The 18,492-nt window shown below is 55.8% G+C and overlaps 3 protein-coding genes across 6 annotated transcripts; 2 read left to right on the top strand and 1 right to left on the bottom strand.

Moving 5' to 3' along the window:
- The first annotated feature begins 1,236 nt into the window (after window positions 1-1,236).
- Window positions 1,237-4,588, top strand: YPEL3 (yippee like 3). Its single transcript, XM_045543432.1, has 4 exons — window positions 1,237-2,201; window positions 2,301-2,344; window positions 2,570-2,678; window positions 4,102-4,588. The coding sequence occupies exons 1-4, from the start codon at window positions 1,971-1,973 to the stop codon at window positions 4,189-4,191; spliced, it is 474 nt and encodes a 157-aa protein (XP_045399388.1). The 5' UTR covers window positions 1,237-1,970; the 3' UTR covers window positions 4,192-4,588.
- Window positions 4,589-4,941: 353 nt separating this feature from the next.
- On the top strand, window positions 4,942-9,879 carry TBX6 (T-box transcription factor 6). Of its 3 annotated transcripts, none has more exons than XM_045543429.1 (8): window positions 4,942-5,797; window positions 5,881-6,115; window positions 7,054-7,321; window positions 7,414-7,560; window positions 7,637-7,707; window positions 8,804-8,877; window positions 8,955-9,138; window positions 9,222-9,879. In XM_045543429.1, the coding sequence occupies exons 1-8, from the start codon at window positions 5,680-5,682 to the stop codon at window positions 9,433-9,435; spliced, it is 1,311 nt and encodes a 436-aa protein (XP_045399385.1). In that variant the 5' UTR covers window positions 4,942-5,679; the 3' UTR covers window positions 9,436-9,879. The 3 variants fall into 3 exon arrangements, with proteins under 3 accessions (XP_045399385.1, XP_045399387.1, XP_045399386.1); XM_045543431.1 differs by having other exon boundaries at window positions 9,105-9,138; window positions 9,222-9,526; XM_045543430.1 differs by lacking the exon at window positions 8,955-9,138 and having other exon boundaries at window positions 9,222-9,606.
- A 392-nt stretch (window positions 9,880-10,271) lies between these two features.
- On the bottom strand, window positions 10,272-17,592 carry PPP4C (protein phosphatase 4 catalytic subunit). Of its 2 annotated transcripts, none has more exons than XM_045543427.1 (9): window positions 17,482-17,592; window positions 17,094-17,255; window positions 13,665-13,716; window positions 13,055-13,105; window positions 12,745-12,846; window positions 12,003-12,176; window positions 11,788-11,914; window positions 10,792-10,981; window positions 10,272-10,716 (listed from the first exon to the last, which is right to left on the bottom strand). In XM_045543427.1, exons 2-9 carry the CDS (start codon window positions 17,189-17,191, stop codon window positions 10,587-10,589), a joined length of 924 nt encoding a protein of 307 aa, XP_045399383.1. In that variant the 5' UTR covers window positions 17,192-17,255; window positions 17,482-17,592; the 3' UTR covers window positions 10,272-10,586. The 2 variants fall into 2 exon arrangements, with proteins under 2 accessions (XP_045399383.1, XP_045399384.1); XM_045543428.1 differs by having other exon boundaries at window positions 17,094-17,252; window positions 17,482-17,566.
- Between the last annotated feature and the right edge of the window lie 900 nt (window positions 17,593-18,492).

Here is an 18,492-nt window from a genome sequence, read left to right as displayed (position 1 = left end):
CATCATTGTGCTTGGGGTGAGGGATGGGGGTCATACTGAAGACTTCAAGGATGGAGAGGCCAGAGCCTGAGCCTCTAACAAGCCTGACCCACTGGTTCCACTACATTCCAGACCCAGAAGGGTACCACACCCGGTGCCAGCCTGGCCTCCACTTTCCTCAGGAATGTACCTTGCAGGGCCAACCCTGGTGTCCTGGCCCCCAGCCCCTTGAGAGCCACAGATAATGGTTCCATTTTCCTGAGGCCATCAAGAGCCCCAGGCACATGACCAGGTACTTGACTTCTCCCACCTCTGGCCCTCATGGGCCTCCTCACTGGGCTGTAGAGGGTGGGCCTGGGTGGGACGGCTGAGTTCACAGCAGCCCTCTGTTGCCTTTAACCCTCCTCTCCTCCAGAAGCTCCCTGAACTCCCCTGCCCTCTGCAGCCCTGGAACCTAATTCATTTGATGAATCCCATATTCACAAGACAGAAGCATTTATTGAGTGCCTACTCTGGGCCAGACGGGGAACACTGCAGTAAACAAGACAAGTCCAAGTATGGCAGATGTATGTTTAAGCAGATATTTTCAACTGAGTTCGCACCTAACCCGGCCTGGAGGGTAGGGGCATCAGAGGGGGCTGCCTGGAGGATGTGATGCTCAACAGTAGGGATTGGCTTATCCCAAGGCTCCGGCTCCCAGGGGTCTAACTGGGATACACACCTTTAGCTCTTCTAAGAGGTGAACTGAGTCTGTCCCCCCAAAGTGAAAATTCCAGCTTTGCCTCTTACTAGCTGGATGACCTCGAGAGAGCTGCTAGACCTCATTGGGCCTCAGTTTCCAAAATGGAGACAATAGGAGCAATTGCCTTACAGGATCGATGGGGGATTAAGAGAGTGGGACACCGTGGCGGCTAAACGCAGATAATTATAACTAAATTTCTCAGGGGCGTGCGTGCAAACACCAGCCTCCTCCTAACGCTACCCTCGGTCAGGACCCTCGGATCCTTGCCCCTTCAAGAACCCCGGGAAGCCAAAGCGGCGGCCAGGCCTGGACGCGGCGGGCCGGCCGGCCGCAGCCGCATTTCCGGGCTGGCCAGAGCGGGGAGCAGGGGGAAGGGCAGCCCAGGCCTGCGCTGGCCGCCGTATGACGCGCCCCCTTATTTGCATGCCGCGCGCCGATTGGCCACGGCGGCCGCCGGGACAGGAGGCGGGCCCCCTCCCCCTCCCGCCGCAGCGGCGGCAGCAGCTGGTCTCGGTGTAAACAAGTCAAGGCGGTTGCGGACCCGGGCCGGGGGGGACGGCGCCCACCAGGAGCGCCCCCCACTCCCAGGCCAGGCCACCCCGGCGGACTGGGCCCTCGCGCGCCCAGGAGAGGTGAGGCCCGCATCATCAGGGCTGCGCGTCGCCCCGCGCCCCCGCCCCGCCAGCGAGGACTGTCCCTTCCCCGGGCGCCCGCCCCCAACCCCCGCGCCCCAGGTGAGCCCCGGGGTCTCAGGTAAGGCTCCGCGATGCAGGTAAGATCCCTTCTGCGTAGATAAGGCCTCAGCGCCCCCAGGTAAGAGCCCCTCCCCTCCTAGGTGACCCTCCACCTGCAGCGAGGCCTCCTGCCTCCTCCAGGTGGGGGACCCTCTCCTCAGATGAACTCCCTACACCTCGGGTGAAGCGCCAGGCACAGTCCAAATGAGGTCCTAAGGACCAACCAATTCCTAACCCCCCCATGCTCCTCCTAAACTGTAAACTGACAGCCCATCCACTCTAAAACTCCTTTCTCCAGCTTCAGCTGCCAGGTCAGCAGGGGTGAGGCTGGAAGCAGGTGGGTGACTCACCCTGAGCTCCTCCTAGCCTCAGTTTCCCCACTGATGCAACCTGAGGCCTCCTCACTGAGTCAAAACTGAAATGACTCTAGTCCCTAGAGAGGCTTTTGGCTCTGGGGAAAGTAGAGAGCAGCCAAGTGTGACAGAGAGAATCCCTATCACTCTGGGAGTGCCTGCATGTGTGTGGTCCAGGTCCTCACAGCCCACCTACTCCCTCCCCGGCAGGCACTGGGCTCCCTCTGCTCCCCGTGGGCTGCTCCCCGCGTGGGGCCACTGCCCCCGGCCCCCGCCATGGTGCGGATTTCAAAGCCCAAGACGTTTCAGGCCTACTTGGATGATTGTCACCGGAGGTATAGCTGTGCCCACTGCCGCGCTCACCTGGCCAACCACGACGACCTCATCTCCAAGGTAACCAGGCCACAGTGGGGCTGGAATGGGAGGCTAAGACAGGCTGCCTGGCAGCTGCCCACCAGTAGCCCTGACCCCTTCTCTCTTCCCACCCTATAGTCCTTCCAGGGCAGTCAGGGGCGTGCCTACCTCTTCAACTCCGTGTGAGTATTCAGCCTCCCTCCTTTCTTTCCCTGACCTCTGTTGTGACCTGTGGCCCCTGGCATCATGCTGAGACTCCCAGAGTTCCCTGGTTCAGGCAGGAAGCTGTGATCACCCTTCTCTTGGATGCTAAGAACAGACACAGTGAATACAAGGTTGCAGGGGCAGTGGGGGGGGGGGCTCTGTGATGGTGGGACCCTCCCTGGGACTGCCCCATGTCCCCACAGAGTGAACGTGGGCTGCGGGCCAGCCGAGGAGCGGGTGCTGCTGACAGGCCTCCATGCTGTCGCTGACATCCACTGCGAGAACTGCAAGACCACTTTGGGCTGGAAATATGTGAGTTAGCAGCCTCTGACCCCAGGCTAGCCTTTGACCTGACCTTACGTCACCTCTTCACAAGCAGTCATCTGGTAACCTTTCAGAGTGCATAGGCCCAGCTCACACAAGCCAAACTGTCTTTTGATCCCCTGACCGTGTTCTCTTCTCTCACATCTTACGAGGGCTTTTAGAATTTTTCTCTTAACCCATCCCTTCTCTCACAGGTACTTGCATCCCCATTTTAGAGATGAGGATATAATCAGAGTTAACCTTTATTGAATGCTTATGTGCCAGAAACTGTCGTGTGCTTGGCATATATTATCTCATTCAATTATTACAACAATCCTGTAGGTAGAATCCATTATTATCTCCACTTTACAGAAGACAGCAGGGAGGCCCAGAGATGTTAGGTAGTTTGCCCAAGATCATATAACTGGTAAGTAACAGAATAGGGACTGGAATCCTAGTTGATTTTTTTTTGTTGTTGTTTTACTCTAAACCCTTGGCCACCAGCCTATGTTATCATTCAGAGGATAAGAAAAGTTGCCTAAGACTCCACAGCACCATGGAGCTTGGGTTCATGGGCCTCCTTTTCACTGCCCTCATTGCCACTGCTGCTGTCCAGGGTCTCATTTCACCACCGTGAGTCTCATTTCCTTATCTGGCAGTGGAAGATAAAGCCACTACCTGGCACCCAAGATTGTTACGGCGATCGGAATAGATGTAGCAAAGGAAGATGCTCTTGGGAAAGTGCAAGGGAGAGGGTTCTTCAGGCATCGCTTAGAGCTGTGGTGCCTACATAAAGTGGATGGACAGAGACAGACAGACAGCCCTGACCTGAGTTCACCCTTGACCCTGCCATAGATTTGCTGTGTGTCTCTGGACAGGTGGCTTGGCCTCTCTAGACATTTGTAAAATAGAGGGGTGGCCTACCTAGTCCAGAGATCAAAAACCCAAGTGCCTGCAAGGCCAAGCAGATACTGTGGATTTTTAAAAGGTGCAGAAAAGGTTGGAGATGATGGGGGGAGCAGGCTGCAGCCAACTGGAATGACCATGGTCTGCCTGTATTTTAATATTTTAAAGTTATTTTTATAAAACTTTCTCCTGTCCGAACAAAACATGTGTAGACCAAAATGGCCCTCAGGCCACCAGTTTGCAACCCCTACACTATGAAGTCTTTTAGACACTTCCGTATCCTCTCTGTTGGAGCCATCATTAGTACTTAAAAAGTATCTATGATTCAGAGAGTTCTGTCGACCCCCTGTTAGTGAGAAACACCGCGCTGCCATTTACCAGCTTGTGTCTGTGGGCAGGTGACTTGACTTCTCTGGTCCACAGTTTCCTCATATGTAAAATGGGGCCAGTCATATCCACTTCCCAACTCCTGTGCCTTGTGGTAGGGCTTTTGCTCCAGGGATGACGGGCCCTCTCCTCCTTTCAGGAACAGGCCTTTGAGAGCAGCCAGAAGTATAAAGAGGGGAAGTACATCATTGAACTCAACCACATGATCAAAGACAACGGCTGGGATTGACCCCTGCTCCTGGCGCAGGTGGCTCCAGCCTGGCCTGGCCGCCAGGGGGCGCCACTGGCTTCCCTCCGCCGGAAGGGAGCTCTGACCCCTCAGAGCCCCCGTGGAGGAAGGACCCAGCTCCTGTACATATATTTTATTGCATGCACTGTGACCTTGGGGGGAGATCAGAAGGGGGACCGACACCCCCGCACCTCCCTGCGATCTGGCTGGCTTGGATCTCATTTTTAACCCGTCCCTGTCCCGCCTGCCCTATAGATAATGGCCTGTGTGCTGCTCTCTTGGCCCCAGTGCACCGTCTGCTCTGTGAACTTCTCCCACCAGGCCCCTCCTACCCCACGCGTGTCTGTTCCCCTTGTTCTGTAGCGTTTGTACATAATAAAACAATGGAGTGGAGACAGCCCCAGGCTCATGTGGAACCCAGGAAGGGGGGAATTCAAATGTAGATTCCTGCCCCTGCTCGCGGTTCTATGCCGTCCAAGCTGGGCGTTTAGGAACCAGGACAGGTCTCACAGCCGGTGGGGATTCTCGCGCCCACGCTGGCTCCCAGGCCTTGACCTCGGCTGATCTGCATCTTCTCGGCTTCAGCGTTTGGCCGCCGCCTAGGGGCAGCTCTCCCGGAAGGTGATCGCGCCGCCTGCTCGGCTGTCCCTCTCGGTGGACTACGACTCCCAATGGCCCCGGCGCGGCCCGTCGGCCTTCCCGGGGCGGGCCTGGGCGCTGGGCCTGCTGGGAAGTGTAGTTCGACGGGTTTCCCCGCCGCGGGACGTCTGGGAAACCGTGCGCGAGTCGCCAGACTTGACTGTGGAGCCTGAGCGCCTCTAAACTTTTGAGATTTGGCCCAGGATGGAGGTTTTACAGAATGGGAACCGGGGAGGACTCCAGGGTTCGGGCCTCGGCTGCGGACTCCTCGAGGCCCCGAGTACCCCGCGTCATCAGCTCAGGCCGCGTCCCTCCAGCCCTGCACTTTCCCTCCAGTTAGATTTTTCCCCTCCAAGGCCTGTCCTTCAAATGAAGGGGGGCGGGGAGGGGGTCACCTAGCAGAAAGTCTAGGGTGCCGGGATCTGCCCCAAGACTCCAGGCGCCGTCCCAGGGTCCAGGCCCCGCCCCCCAGCTTATCTCTCGCCGGGGCTCCCCCCGTGGGAACGGGGACCAGCTGGCCGGAAGCACCAAACTGCTGTCGAGCCCCGGGGGATCAATCAGGCCGAGGAGTTAATTATGTAATGAGAGGGCAGGGGGTCGGGGCTAATGAAGCTGCCCTGGGAGGGGTGGGGAGGGGGGTGGGGAGGGTGGGTACCCAGGTATCCGGCCCCTTCTTGGACCCCATCGAGGCCCCAGGGGTCTCCACCCCAGCCCAACTCCAGGGCCCCAAAGAGGGGAGGGGCTGTGATCCTGGGTCTGGAAGGGGCTGAGCTGTGAGCTATAAAGGGGGCATCTCTCAGCACTGGGGGACTCTAGGAAGCAGGACCTGAGGCCAGAAGGAACTACAACATGTATCATCCACGAGAGTTGTACCCCTCCTTGGGGGCCGGCTACCGCCTGGGGCCCCCCCAGCCCGGGGCTGACTCCAGCTTCCCGTCTGCCCTGGCAGAAGGCTACCGCTACCCCGGTGAGCTTTGGGACCAGCTCCTGGGTAGGAGTCTGGGGTTGCTGTGGCTCTCCACTGGCTCCTCATTCTTCCTCCATCTCCAGATTTGGACCCCCCAAAACTGGATTGCTTCCTCTCTGGAATTGAGGCTGCTCCCCGCACTCTGGCTGCACCCCCACCTCTGCCCCTTCTGCCCCCAGCCGTGGGCACTGAACCGGCACCGTCAGCCCCAGAGGTCCTCCATTCACTCCCTGGGGTCAGCCTGAGCCTGGAGAACCGGGAACTGTGGAAGGAGTTCAGCTCTGTGGGGACAGAGATGATCATCACCAAAGCTGGGAGGTGAGGGGCCGGCCAGGATCAGTGTTTCTGGAGGGGTCTCTTGGGGAAGGCAGGATTCCTGGGGTGGGGCTAGGTTTGGGGCTTTCCCTGATGGCTGGGGCTCTGCCTAAGTTCAGAATCTGAATATGGCCTGGGCAGGAGTTACTCTGTGGCTGGAATCAGGAGTCATTCTGTGGCAAAGGTCAAGGGTCAGTCTGTTTAGTCTGTGGCTGGGTTTGGGGACCAATCTATGTCAAGGGTCATAGGTCAGTCTGCCAGGTTCAAGAAGTCTGGCTGGGTTATAGGTTAGTGTGTGGCCTAGAACATGGGTCAGGCTGGGCCTGGAATCAGGATTCAGACTGACTGGGGTCGAGGGCCAGCCAGTGACCAGCATCAGTGAAATCTGGCCAGGATCAGGGGCCAGTATGTGACTGAATAGGAATCAGTATAAGACTAGGTCTGGGGCCGCCCTACAGGCAGGGATGTGGTCACTGTGTGGCCTGTGTGGGGTCGTTATCTAGGGCGGGAGGGCTCCCGGCATGATAAGTTCTCTGCCCCGCTGAAGGCAGAGAATGTTTTTTCTGAGGCAAATTTGTCTAATAGCTGCAGATGCTGGTGCTGGGGATCAGTTGAGGAGACCAGGGTAGGCTCCCGGCAAGATTTCTGAGAGATAAGTAGTCACCACTGCTTCTGCAAACGGACTTTGAGGGTCTAGGAGTCAGGAGGAGCCTGGGCTCTGCTTCTCACCTGCTGTGTGATCCTGGCCGGATGGCCTAACCTGTCTGTCCCGTTTCCCCATATATAAGATGGAAGGAGACAACTTTCCAGCTCTAGGATTCTGCCCTCTGGGTTCTGGTTCCACCTCCCTTGGTGTTTCCCTGCCGCACGGGGGGCTGTTGCTCTGCCCTTTGCTGGTGCTGTGCCCACTCCTGGCCCCTCCCACGCCCTCCCCTGTGCAGGCGCATGTTCCCTGCTTGTCGAGTATCAGTCACCGGCCTGGACCCCGAGGCCCGCTACCTGTTTCTTCTGGATGTGGTTCCGGTAGATGGGGCTCGCTACCGATGGCAGGGCCGGCACTGGGAGCCCAGTGGCAAGGCAGAGCCCCGCCTGCCCGACCGCGTCTACATTCACCCTGACTCTCCTGCCACTGGTGGTCACTGGATGCGGCAGCCTGTGTCTTTCCATCGTGTCAAGCTCACCAACAGCACGCTGGACCCCCATGGCCACGTGAGGCCCAGACAGGGACTGGGGGTGGTCCTGGATTGGAGACCAAGGCTGGGGTCCAGGACAGGGAGTCACTCCCATTTCTTCTCTCCTAGCTGATCTTGCACTCCATGCACAAGTACCAACCCCGCATACACCTGGTGCGGGCAGCCCAGCTTTGCAGCCAACACTGGGGGGGTGTGGCGTCCTTCCGCTTCCCCGAAACCATATTCATCTCTGTGACAGCCTACCAGAACCCACGGGTGAGTGACCCTGCTTGAGGGGGTGTGGTGCCCTGCCCAGGCCACAGGAGCTTTGACCCTGGGTGTGTGCCCCCAGATCACACAACTGAAGATTGCAGCCAATCCCTTTGCCAAAGGCTTCCGGGAGAACGGCAGAAACTGTAAGAGGTGGGCATTGTTCATTCACTCATTCATTCAACAAATGCTTATTAATCACTCACTGTGTCCAGGCGCTGTGCTGGATTCAGGAACACAGTGGTAAGTAAAGACATTTACTCACTCATTGATTCAACAAATAGTACCTGCTACGTGCCAGGCACAGTTCTAGGCCCTAGAGATAGATACATCAGGAGACAAAGCAAACGAAAGCCCCTGCCCTCATGGAACTGATATTCTAGTGGGCAGAGTAGACAAGTAAACAAGAGAAATAAATAAAATACTATGTGTTAGGAATACGTTCTAAAGAGATGAGAACTAAAGCAGGGAAGAAGGATAGGGAGGACTGGGGTGAGGTATTAGGTAAGAAGAGGACATCTGAGAAAAGACCTGAAGGAAGTAAGGCAGGGAGCCAGGGGGCATCCGGGGAGGGTGTGCTGTGTGGGACCAGCACGAGCAAGGGCCCCACGCCACCTGCAGCATGGCTGGAGTAAGGGCGGGGACCGGAAGCCAGATGATGTTGGTTTAGTAAGGACTTGGTCATCTGTTTTGAGTGCAGCCCCTCAGAGCTGGCCCTGCCCTCAAGGAGCCCCCAGTCTGTCAGAAGAGACAGACATTAACCAAAGGGTCACCCTATGAAACGTAAAAGCAGAAACGTGATAAATGTTTTCAGGGAGGGTGTATGGCATGCTCAGAGGTCAGGGAGGACTTCCTTGAGGAAGTTGTGCTTGAATGGAGAAGGATGAGTTAAGTAAGAGGTTAAGAGGGGGCAGAAGAGGATTCAAGAGAGGCTGAAGGACGCTAGTGGAGATGGGCAGAGGTGAGCTGGGCTCAGCCTGTGCCTGGCCTCGCAGCTTGAGGAGTTTCCATTGAGTCTAAGTGCCACAGGAAAGCATTGGCGAGCTTAAGTGGGGACTGAATCCAGCTTTGCCACTTTTTAGTTATTTCATTTTTTGACCTTCAGTACCTTCATCTGTAAAATGGGTATAATAAAAGTGCATACCTGATAGGGTCCCTGGGAGGGTGAAATACGTGGCACCTGGTAAATACTATTATTGCCATCATCATCACCGTCACCATCATCATCACCGTCACCACTATTCCCCAGGGAGCGAGATGCCCGTGTGAAGAGGAAACTGCGGGGCCCAGAGCCAGTAGCCACAGAGGCCTATGGGAGTGGAGGTAAGTGTAGTCCCAATGGTGATCAGGCCTGAGACACTCATCCTCCCTAGCCCAACCTGTCCCTTCTGTCTGCCCAGAAGCAGCAGGTGGTCCCTGTGACTCCACCCTGGGTGGGGACATTCATGAGACAGACCCAGAGAAGGCCCCAGCACCCCGGGAAGCTGCCCCTGCCCCAGTTCTTCCATGCGGTGGCCCCAGCGCTGAGGCCTACCTCCTGCACCCTGCAGCTTTCCATGGGGCCCCCAGTCACCTTCCAACCAGGTGAGTGGGACAAAGGCACAGGGTAGGGCTGTCACAGGCTTGAGGGTCCCTCTCCCCTGTTCTGACATCTCTCTCCACTTTAGGAACCCCAGCTTCCCAGAGGCTACAGACTCTGGGCACCCAGCCCCCTACTCAGCAGCATTCCTGGAGCTGCAGCCAGGACCAGGGGGCTCAGGGTATCCAGCAACTTCCCCTGCAGCGTCCTTTGCCCCCCACTTCCTCCAAGGTGGCCCCTTCCCCCTGCCGTACCCTGGGCCTGGGAGTTACCTGGATGTGGGCTCCAAGCCGATGTACTGAGCCACTGCTGGGCTCCTCAGCCTCCCACCATCTCCCATCACAAACCTCCAGTTCCCTTCCCCCAGCCCTGTAGCCCCTCACTTCCACTGGCCCCATCCCCCACACCAAATGGCTACCTTGGCCCTGCCCCCTGCTCCCCCACTTCACACCTTGATTTCACTCCCACCCCCCCTCTGGCTTCAAAGCTTAGGCTGGGCTGCTGGGAGTCCAGCTGGGGCCAGCTTCCCCTTCCAGGCTCTCACCTCAGTGTGAATGGAGGGGGGCTCTCCCTGGCCAAATGGGGCCACAGACCAGCAACCCCACCTCCCCCCACCCCCGCCCCGGGCCTCATCAGCTTGGGCAGGTTCTACCCCTTCACCACTCCTGCCAGCCACACCAGTCTGTTGTTCTCAGGGCCAGAGTATTTTTGTTAATAAAACTCAAAAGACATAGGTGCTCAGGAAACGCTGGGCTAATGGTGTTTGGCCCTGGGCAGGGCTGGGTGAGCAAAGGCTTTGTGGGGAGACCCAGGCCCAGACCTGCCAGGTTCCGGCTGCTTGACCTTGTGCACAGAAATCCTCTCACGTACATAAATCGACCAGCTCTGGGCCTGTTTCCTCATCAGGAAAGTCGGGGAAACTGAATCTCATAACATGTTTGGAGACTCCAATAGGCTGCCCACAAGAACCCAGCCCTCTGCTAGCACTGAGGAAAGCCTTTGGGGAGGTCACTGGCTGGGCCCTGGGGGCTCTGGGCAAGCTGACTGGCCTGAGCCTCTGAAGGCCCCGAAGTCCACCCCAGGTCCCAGGCCATCAACTCTGCACATCCCCAACCAGGTCTGACACAAACCCAAAGATCATTTTTCTTCTTTTATTAGAATTTTTTTTCCATTTTTTCTCAAAATTTTTATCTAAAAGCAAACAAAAAAAGAAGGAAAAAAAGAAAAACAAAAAAATTATTGGAAACTTCATGGTTCAAGTGGGGAGAAAGGAGAGGAGGAGGATGGAGCGAAGGCCCCAAGCCTCTCCAGAGAAAGTCCTCACCCTTGAAGCACCCTCTGGGGACAGAGCAGAGCCAGGGGACAGCCCCACACCCAGCCTCCGTCTGGGGAAGAGGGCAGAGTCACAGTGGTCCGAGGGCCAGAAGGGTTGGAGGGGGCAGGGGCCAAGGGGTCACAGGAAGTAGTCAGCCACAGGCTTCTTGGAGGGGATGCCCCGAGTCTCTTGCGGAGCGGCCTCGAAGATGATGAAATCTTTCTGCAGATGCTCGTCCAGCTCCAAGATGGCTGCCACGTTCCCACAGCTGGAAGTAGGAGGCAGCAGCGTTAGGAATGGGTCAGGCCTGGATCCCCACCCCGACCTGGCCCATCTGGCTCACCGGTAGCAGTAGTTGGGTGCTGACCACACAGTGAGCACAGTCTCATTGAAGTGCCACTTGTAACCTTCCATCACTAGTTGGTGGGCCCGGCAGATCATGTCAATGTCATTGGCTGCATTGAACTGGGCCACCACGTCACTGCCAAATAGGTAGCCGGCCCCACGGGGGCTCACACCCCAGCCTGTTGTGTCTGAGGAGGAAATAAGGTAGGGACGGGAGAGGACATCCTCAAGGCTTCTGACTGCCCATTGCCCCATGAAGGTGAACAGCCTGGCTCCCTCCCTCAATCAACCAGAAGCCTGCGGGGCAGGCGCCTGGGGCCTGAATACGGGATGGGGGATTTTGTGGACCAGCACAGCAAATGTCAGGCAGATAGGCTCCCAAGGAGACAGAACCTCGATGGCTGGGGCCACCTCATAATCAAAGTGACCACATGATTTCCTGTCCAAACAGGCACACAAGAGGGAAGGAGGCACGCACAGCACAGGGGGACGTAAGGTCACACTACACCGTCAACAGGGCAGCAGGGCAGGGCAGTGATGGAGTGGAGGCTGCGTGTGCGCATGCACATGAGGGTGAGAAGGAGACACCAGGAGCCCTGGATTTAAAACTCAGCTGAGCTCCACACTGGTGGGGAACCTCGCGAAATGAGGGAGTCCCGGGGGGGGGCTATCATTCTGGGGGTCTGACCTCTGAAGAAGCTGCTGTCACGTTCTGAGCCCCTTCGCATTCAGGAGCCAATGACCTGGTCCTCAACAGCCCTCTGAGCCATGATATGCACGCTCCAGGCCATTCTCTGAGCTTGATGCAGGCGTCCCTGCACCTCCTCCAGGGTTGTAGCCAGTTGGCAGGTCAAGGGCGGAAGCCAGTAAAGACCAGCCCTGTTCCCATTCTTCCCTGACCCCCCCGGCCTGAGTGTCCCTTCACGGCACTTGCTTTAATCAGTCTTGACAAATGAAGGGTGGAGCCAGCCCGCCCCTGCCCACCTGCCCTCACCTTCAGGGTCGGACCAGAGGAGGTCACACATAGGCCCGTCATGAGGCACCTCTTGCTTTCGGTCAATCGTCCGGATCTGGTCCAGAGTCTGGATGGAGGGGGATAGGCCCCCATGCACACAGAAGATCTGCAGGGGAAAAGGGAAAGGAGGAAAGGGCTGAGGCCCAGAGCCGCCTCACCTCTCCCAGGCCTGGGCAGCCCCGCAGCTGGCCTACCTTGCCATCGATGATGGCCGACAGGCTGAGGTAGTCAAAGATCTCGGTGCAGTAGCGCCACACAGTCACCGAGCCGTATTTGCGCAGGCACTCGTCATAGAAGCCGTAGACCTGGGTGATCTGGCGACTCTCGTGGTTGCCCCGGATCAGGGTGATGCGGTCAGGATAGCGAACCTGGGGGAGCCACCAAGGAGGGCTGGTGACCAGGCCCTGTCCCTCCACCTATGCCCCAAATCTCCTCAAAACCACTTCCCCAGCCCAGACGCGTGTCATCTCTTGCCTGACTCAGGTGGCAACAGCCACCTCACAGGCCCCCAGTCCCTCCAGAGAACGCAAGCCCGACCCCTCCCCATCAACTGTGAACCTAATGAATCCTCTTTCACCCACCAAATACAGGCATAAGTCCTTAGTAAGACACTCCAGGCCCTCTCTCACCTGGCCCCTCACCACCTCTCCCACCAAGGGATACTGTACCAAGTCATACTTGCCACTTTGTGAATGTAGCGAGCCTCTATTCCCTCCCCTAGGACGCTGCCCTGCCAGCCTCACCCTCCAGGGGCCCAATCAGGCATCCCAAGTCAAGGGAACTGGCTCTGACCACCCTGCCAAGCAGAATCGGTCCATCACCAGCAGCACAGCTCCAAGTTGGGGTGACTGGAGTTAGAGACGAGGGCAGAAAGGACACAGGCAGGCCAGGCCTGAGGTGGCCCGGGTGTGGGGTCCAGAAGCCAGGGGTTCTCACCTTAAGTGCCAGCAGCAGGAGGAACGTTTCAACGCTATAGAAGCCACGGTCCACAAAGTCCCCCATGAAGAGGTAGTTGGTCTCAGGGACGTCACCACCCACCTGGGGGGAAGAGGTGCCGCTTGGTCCTAAACTACCCACTACCCTCTGCGGTGGCCCATGTTCTAGTGAGGCCCTTCTTTCACACAGGGCCTACCTCACTAGGGGCCTCTTGCCCCACTCTACTCACTAAATTAAGGCTTCCACTCTCCCTAAAGGGGCCTTCCAGTCATCCCCCCGTCACGTTCCCCAGTGTTTGCCCCACACTCACTCTGAACAGCTCCTTGAGGTCATAGAATTGTCCATGGATGTCACCGCATACCTGGGGAGTAGGAAGGTGGGTTGCAGCTCTCACAGTGGAAAGCCTTTGTTCCCAGGAAATAGCCTCTACAACACCCACTGCTTTAGGACAGCCTGATTGCTTTTGGCTGTTTCTGCTTCTCAGGACCAAAATTCTGCTCTTTCACTGCAGATTAGCCTGGTCTGGAATCACCCACCACCCCACACTGAATGCCAACTATTCTGTGAGCAAACGCTACACCTGCAGCCCCTGGAGGACCTGGCCCTCGTCTCTCCCTACCCCCTTAAGCTACCCAGAATGAAGTTACCAACGCAGAGGCACAGAGTGACCAGAACCACTCACCAAATTAAGAGTCCTCCTGCCCTGGCCAAGAGTCTCCCCACCAAAAATCGAAAGATCCTTCCCACAACATCCACCTTTTAATAGCAGGGTACCCTTGAAGATGAGGGAGGAGACAGATACAAGGAGCTTTCCAGGATCCTAAGAATGAGGAGTGAACTTACAGACTCCACACAACTAAGAGGAAAGTCAACGTGGCTGAAAGACCTAGCCAGGCTCAGCAGGGACAGAGGGTACTCACTGTGACTGGGGAGTCCACCCTCTGCACGTTGCTCTCCTCTACCAAGATCTCTCTGGAGACAGGAGAAGACCAGGGTCACCACAGCCAGGCCAGGCCAGCCCAATTCCTGACCTTTTTTTTGTGGGTGGGGGAGGATATGAGGTGGTCCTTGAACCTCCACGGGACAGGAGTAAAATGTGCAATTTCCCCAAGATAGGCTGACCACGACCCCACAACCCTCCACCGCTCAATACCCTGCCATGGCTCCCTGCTGCCAGAAGGACAAAGTCCAAGTTCTTTGAATCCCAGCATTCAAACCCTTCCAAGTAGGCTGTGACAACCCCTGCTGCTCCCTCTCTGGCACCCAGCACTGGAAAGCCAGTCTCCTCCTCTCTGCATAGAGCCCTCTGCTCCTGGAGCCTGTGCCCTTGGTCTCACGTAACTCTCACTAATCACAGGGCCTCCTCCCAGACTGTCCGAAGACAAGGGTAGGGCCCAAGGCAGGCCAACCATCAGATGCACCTTCAAAGTGACACACAGCTATTATGTTTTCAGTGTTTCTTTACAGACAATGAGGATTTTATTAATTTATTTGAAACAGGGTCTCACCCTATAGCCTGGGGTAGAGTGCAGTGGAGTTATCGAGCTTACTGCAATCTCAAACACCTGGATTCAAGTGATCCTCCTGCCTCAGCGTCCCAAATAGCTGGGACGACATCACATTTCTTCAGCTAATTTTTGTGTTTTTTGTTGGTAGAGACGAGGTCTCACTATGTTGCTCAGGCTGGTCTCGAACTCCTGACCTCAAGTGATCCTCTTGCCTCAGACTCCCAAAGTGCTAGGATTTCAGGCATGAGCCACCGTGCTCAGCCAGGACTTTATTTACTTATTTCTCCTTGTGGTGCAGTCTACTTCTATTTGAGTGAGCATGAGACAAAATCACTTTATCAGTCAGCCACCCAGTTTAAGCAGCACTGCATTTCTAAATTTTGCCCTGTGCACATTCAAGCTCATACCACATGCCAGGCTGTCATCAAGAGCTCTGCACGGATGCGTGCCCTCAAACCACCACCTCGAGAGGCAGGTTCTGTGATGATCCCAGTGCAGAGGAAGAAACTGAAGCACAGGAGGCTGCTGGCTTGGCTGCGGTCACACAAGTGGGATTTGAACCAAGGCAGCCTGGCTCCAGGCTCTGACTCTATCAAGCTATTCAGATGTGGGAAGCCCAGGCACTTGCCTGGCCCACATTCCTTCTGCAAGTTTCTTCCCTTAGACTGTGAGTATCCTTAGCTCAGTGAACAGCTTTGACTTATGTCACTTTGCTCTAACAAAGGCAGCAGGAAAGAGGTCTGCCTTAGCTGTCCAGGAATGGGAGGTGGCACTGGCAGTGGTCTAAGATGCCATAACAGCAACTGGGCTCTCCCACCTGTACTGCGCCTTGTGCTTAACATCCTTCCACATCAACTACTTATAAGGATCTTTCTGGGGAGGTTCTTTTCATCCTAACCTGACACATAAAGACACCAAGGCTTAGAAAAAAATGGAGGTATCAAGGTCACAAAACTAGAGAGTGACTGACTTGGAACTCAGGAACCCAATTTAGAATTTATGACAGCCCCTTCCACAAACCCTGAGTCAAAACTTGAAACCCACCAGCCCTATCAAGACTTGCAGCTGCTCTCCTTTACTTCCACAACTACCAACAGGGCAGGCCCTGTCCCTGGATACCTAGAATCTCATTTACACCTCATAATGACTTCAGAAACTCACAGAGGTAAAATGACTTGACCAGGGTCATACTGCTTATGGGTGACAAAGCACAGATTCATACTGAAGACCACCTGATTCAAAAGCTCTGCTCTTCTAACATGCTAATATTTTTAATAGGAACAATTTCAGCTCAGACACTGCAGGCCTCCATGGTTCCAGGGTTTGATGTAAAGTCTACGTGCCTTCTGGGCAAGCTGACCACTCTTGACACTACCAACCTCGGCCTGGGTCCCTGGTGGGTCCCCAGGAGGCCACATAGAAGTGCTAGAGTTGTTTCCTCTTCAGAATGAGCCTGGGAAATTGTGGCCAACTCAGGCCTCTGCCTAGTTCCTCCTGTTTCCATCTCAGTTTCAACTGGGCATGACCCTCCACTCCTCCCTGCTCCCTACTCCCCCCACATCAAAATCCAAATGTTACTGCCTGGATATCAATGACCACGAGGCATAGTCAAAGACCTGGATGCAAAACTAACTTCCCCTCCAACTAGCCGTGTGACGTCAGGCAAGACATTATCTACTCTGAGGCTCAGTTTTCTCTTCTGTGAAATGGGGTAAATACTCACCCTCGTCCTGCCTATTCCATGGGGCTGCCACAAGAAGCCATGGAGTCTAAACACATAACTTCTCTGTTATTCTGAAAACTCCAACATGCTATCCAAACATTATCTATCATCACCACCACACCGATCCAGGCCCTGTCGGGGTGGTAAAACTTGCAGGGAAAACTCAGAGAGTTGTGCCCCAAGGAGCAATTGGTTTAGGTTCCCAAAAATGCCAATCAGGACTGAGAGAGAAGGGAATACCAAGAACATCTTAGGGCTCATCTGTGAGAGTTCCTTGAGCTGGCAGAAAAGAAGAGCCACAGATAGGCCTTTAAAAAGGAACCTAGCCTGTTCTTCAAACCCCTGCAGGGAGTCTGTCTGTGTGAGGCAGAGTCTGACGGCCACAGATACAGAAGACAGCTCTACTACTTCCTCACTGGGTGATCTCAGTCAAGTCACCAGGCCTCTACGACTCATGGCTTTCTGTTCTGTAAAATAGAGCAAATTACTCCAATCTTAACAGGATTGCTGGGGGGAGGAAATGGATACAATTTTTTTGCCAGTACTGGGCCAGGCCAATAGTGGGGCTATTGTTCAGTAAACAGGCGGGAAATTTTGCTGGCTCTTCTCCCACAATTCTTCAGCCTCGTGAAAGCCACTTTGAACATGAGAGTCCTCACCTGTAAAATGGGAACAATACCACCTACCTTTAGGGATTGCTGTTAGAATCAAAAGAATTTTAATTTTAATTACACGATCTTTAGCTATCCTGCCTCAAACCTTGATTCTTGTTAATACTCTGTTTTACCACTTTCTTATTCTTCAAGGCCTATGCCAGAGTTCACCTCCTACAAAAAGCCTCTGTTCCCTCAGAGGAGAATGTTTTCCGGAGTTTCCTAAGTACTTCCTGTGACTCTCTTACTTCCCTGGAAATACATCATCTAATACTTTAACTGTCTTAATCCGGGCCTGTCTCCCCCCAGCAGGCTAGTCGTTCCTGTAGGGAAGTGGTCCTATTCTGCTCCTCCCTGGGAAGGCTTCCAGGATGGGGCAAGCCCAAAGTTCTCAGCTGAGTTTGCCCCAGGCTGGAACCACTGGGCGGTGGCTTGGCCTCCCTTCCTCGGCGCTGCCGGGCTCACCTGGCCTTAGCACACAGGGCCTTGACTTCGCTCTCCTTAATGAGCTCGCAGCGCCGCAGCTGCTCGATCTGCCGGTCCAGGTCGCTGATCTCCGCCATGGCCCACCCCCCGGCGCGGGTCAGAGTTGGGGCCGCCGCCCCCTCCGCACCGCACAGGGGTCTCCTGGGGAAGGCCAAGACGTGCTCGCGGATCAGAGTGTCCGTGCGGAGCGCGAGGGTGGGGGGCAACTCGATTCTAAGGCAGGCCCGGCGGCCCCCCCACCCCGCCTCCCCTCACATCGGCCCCCGGAGCCCCAGCGTCCCACGGCCTGGCCGCAGCCCTGCTAACTCCCGCCGAACTCCGCGGTCCCGCGCCAAGGACGGTGACCTAGAGGGGCCTCAGACTTTACCGCCGCTACGACTGCGGCTCCGGCTCTCGGACTCCTTGCCGCCTTCCTTCCCTCCGCTTTGGGCCGCCGCCGCCGCCTCCACTTCCGTCCCCGCGGCGGAAGCAAAGGGAGGCCAGGTCCGCCGCGCGCCGGATGTGGCGTCACACACACTCCGCCCCCTCCCTCGCCGCCCCCTCGGCCCCGCCGCCCAAGCGGAAGAAAGGGAGAGAGTGGGAGGAGCCGCGGGCGGGCGCTGCGCGGGCGGAAGTCTGCGGACTCGGCCGAAGGGCGACGTGAGGGCTGTTACAGACCCCAGACCAGCCCCCTCCCATTTTAGTTAGGGAACTAGACTGCGGCTAAGCTGTCTTGTGACTTTACACATTTTTTTCCGTGTTTGAGTCTGCCTTCGCCACCATAATCCTCGAGAGATTTTTTTGTCTTGTTCACCATTGCAGCAGCCTCAGTGCTTAGAATAAGGCCTGGCACAGTAGTCACACACAGGTACTTGTTGACCGGCCGAGAGGATCCCAATCCAAATCTCATCCATGGCCCCAGAGAAATCCTAGCCACGGAGGACCTCCGAAGTTAGAAGCAGAAAGGAGTACACCCTTCCCACACCAAGCCTGTGCCTCAGTCAGCGTGACTTCTCTGATTTCGAAATGGTCCCCTTGACACCCCTCAGTTGCTTTCTCTCGCCTGAAAAGTTTTATTCCTTCTTTAACTGGATAAAACAGGCTCAGAGAGGTTAAGTAACTTGGTCATTGGTTGTATAACTAAGAATTTGGGATTTGAATCACGGTTGAAATTTGAATCCAGGATAACTGTGTTCTCTGTACTAGTCTTCTATCACTCACCTTCCGGAACTCAAGTTGTCATACAATTGAGACGTCCAGACGCTCCAAGTCTCTTGCTGTAGGAGAGGGAGCTATTGATCTTTAAACAACTCTCCAGTCTCTGGCCTTTTGCACATGACACTCCCTTTTAGAATGTCCTTCGCCATCTTTTACTGACACTTTATTTGCTTCACTTCAG

Source organism: Lemur catta, chromosome 2, assembly GCF_020740605.2.
Source record: "Lemur catta isolate mLemCat1 chromosome 2, mLemCat1.pri, whole genome shotgun sequence".
Lineage (NCBI taxonomy): Eukaryota > Metazoa > Chordata > Mammalia > Primates > Lemuridae > Lemur > Lemur catta.
Note: the sequence above shows the minus strand (reverse complement) of the source record. Positions and strands in the feature narration are given on the sequence as shown.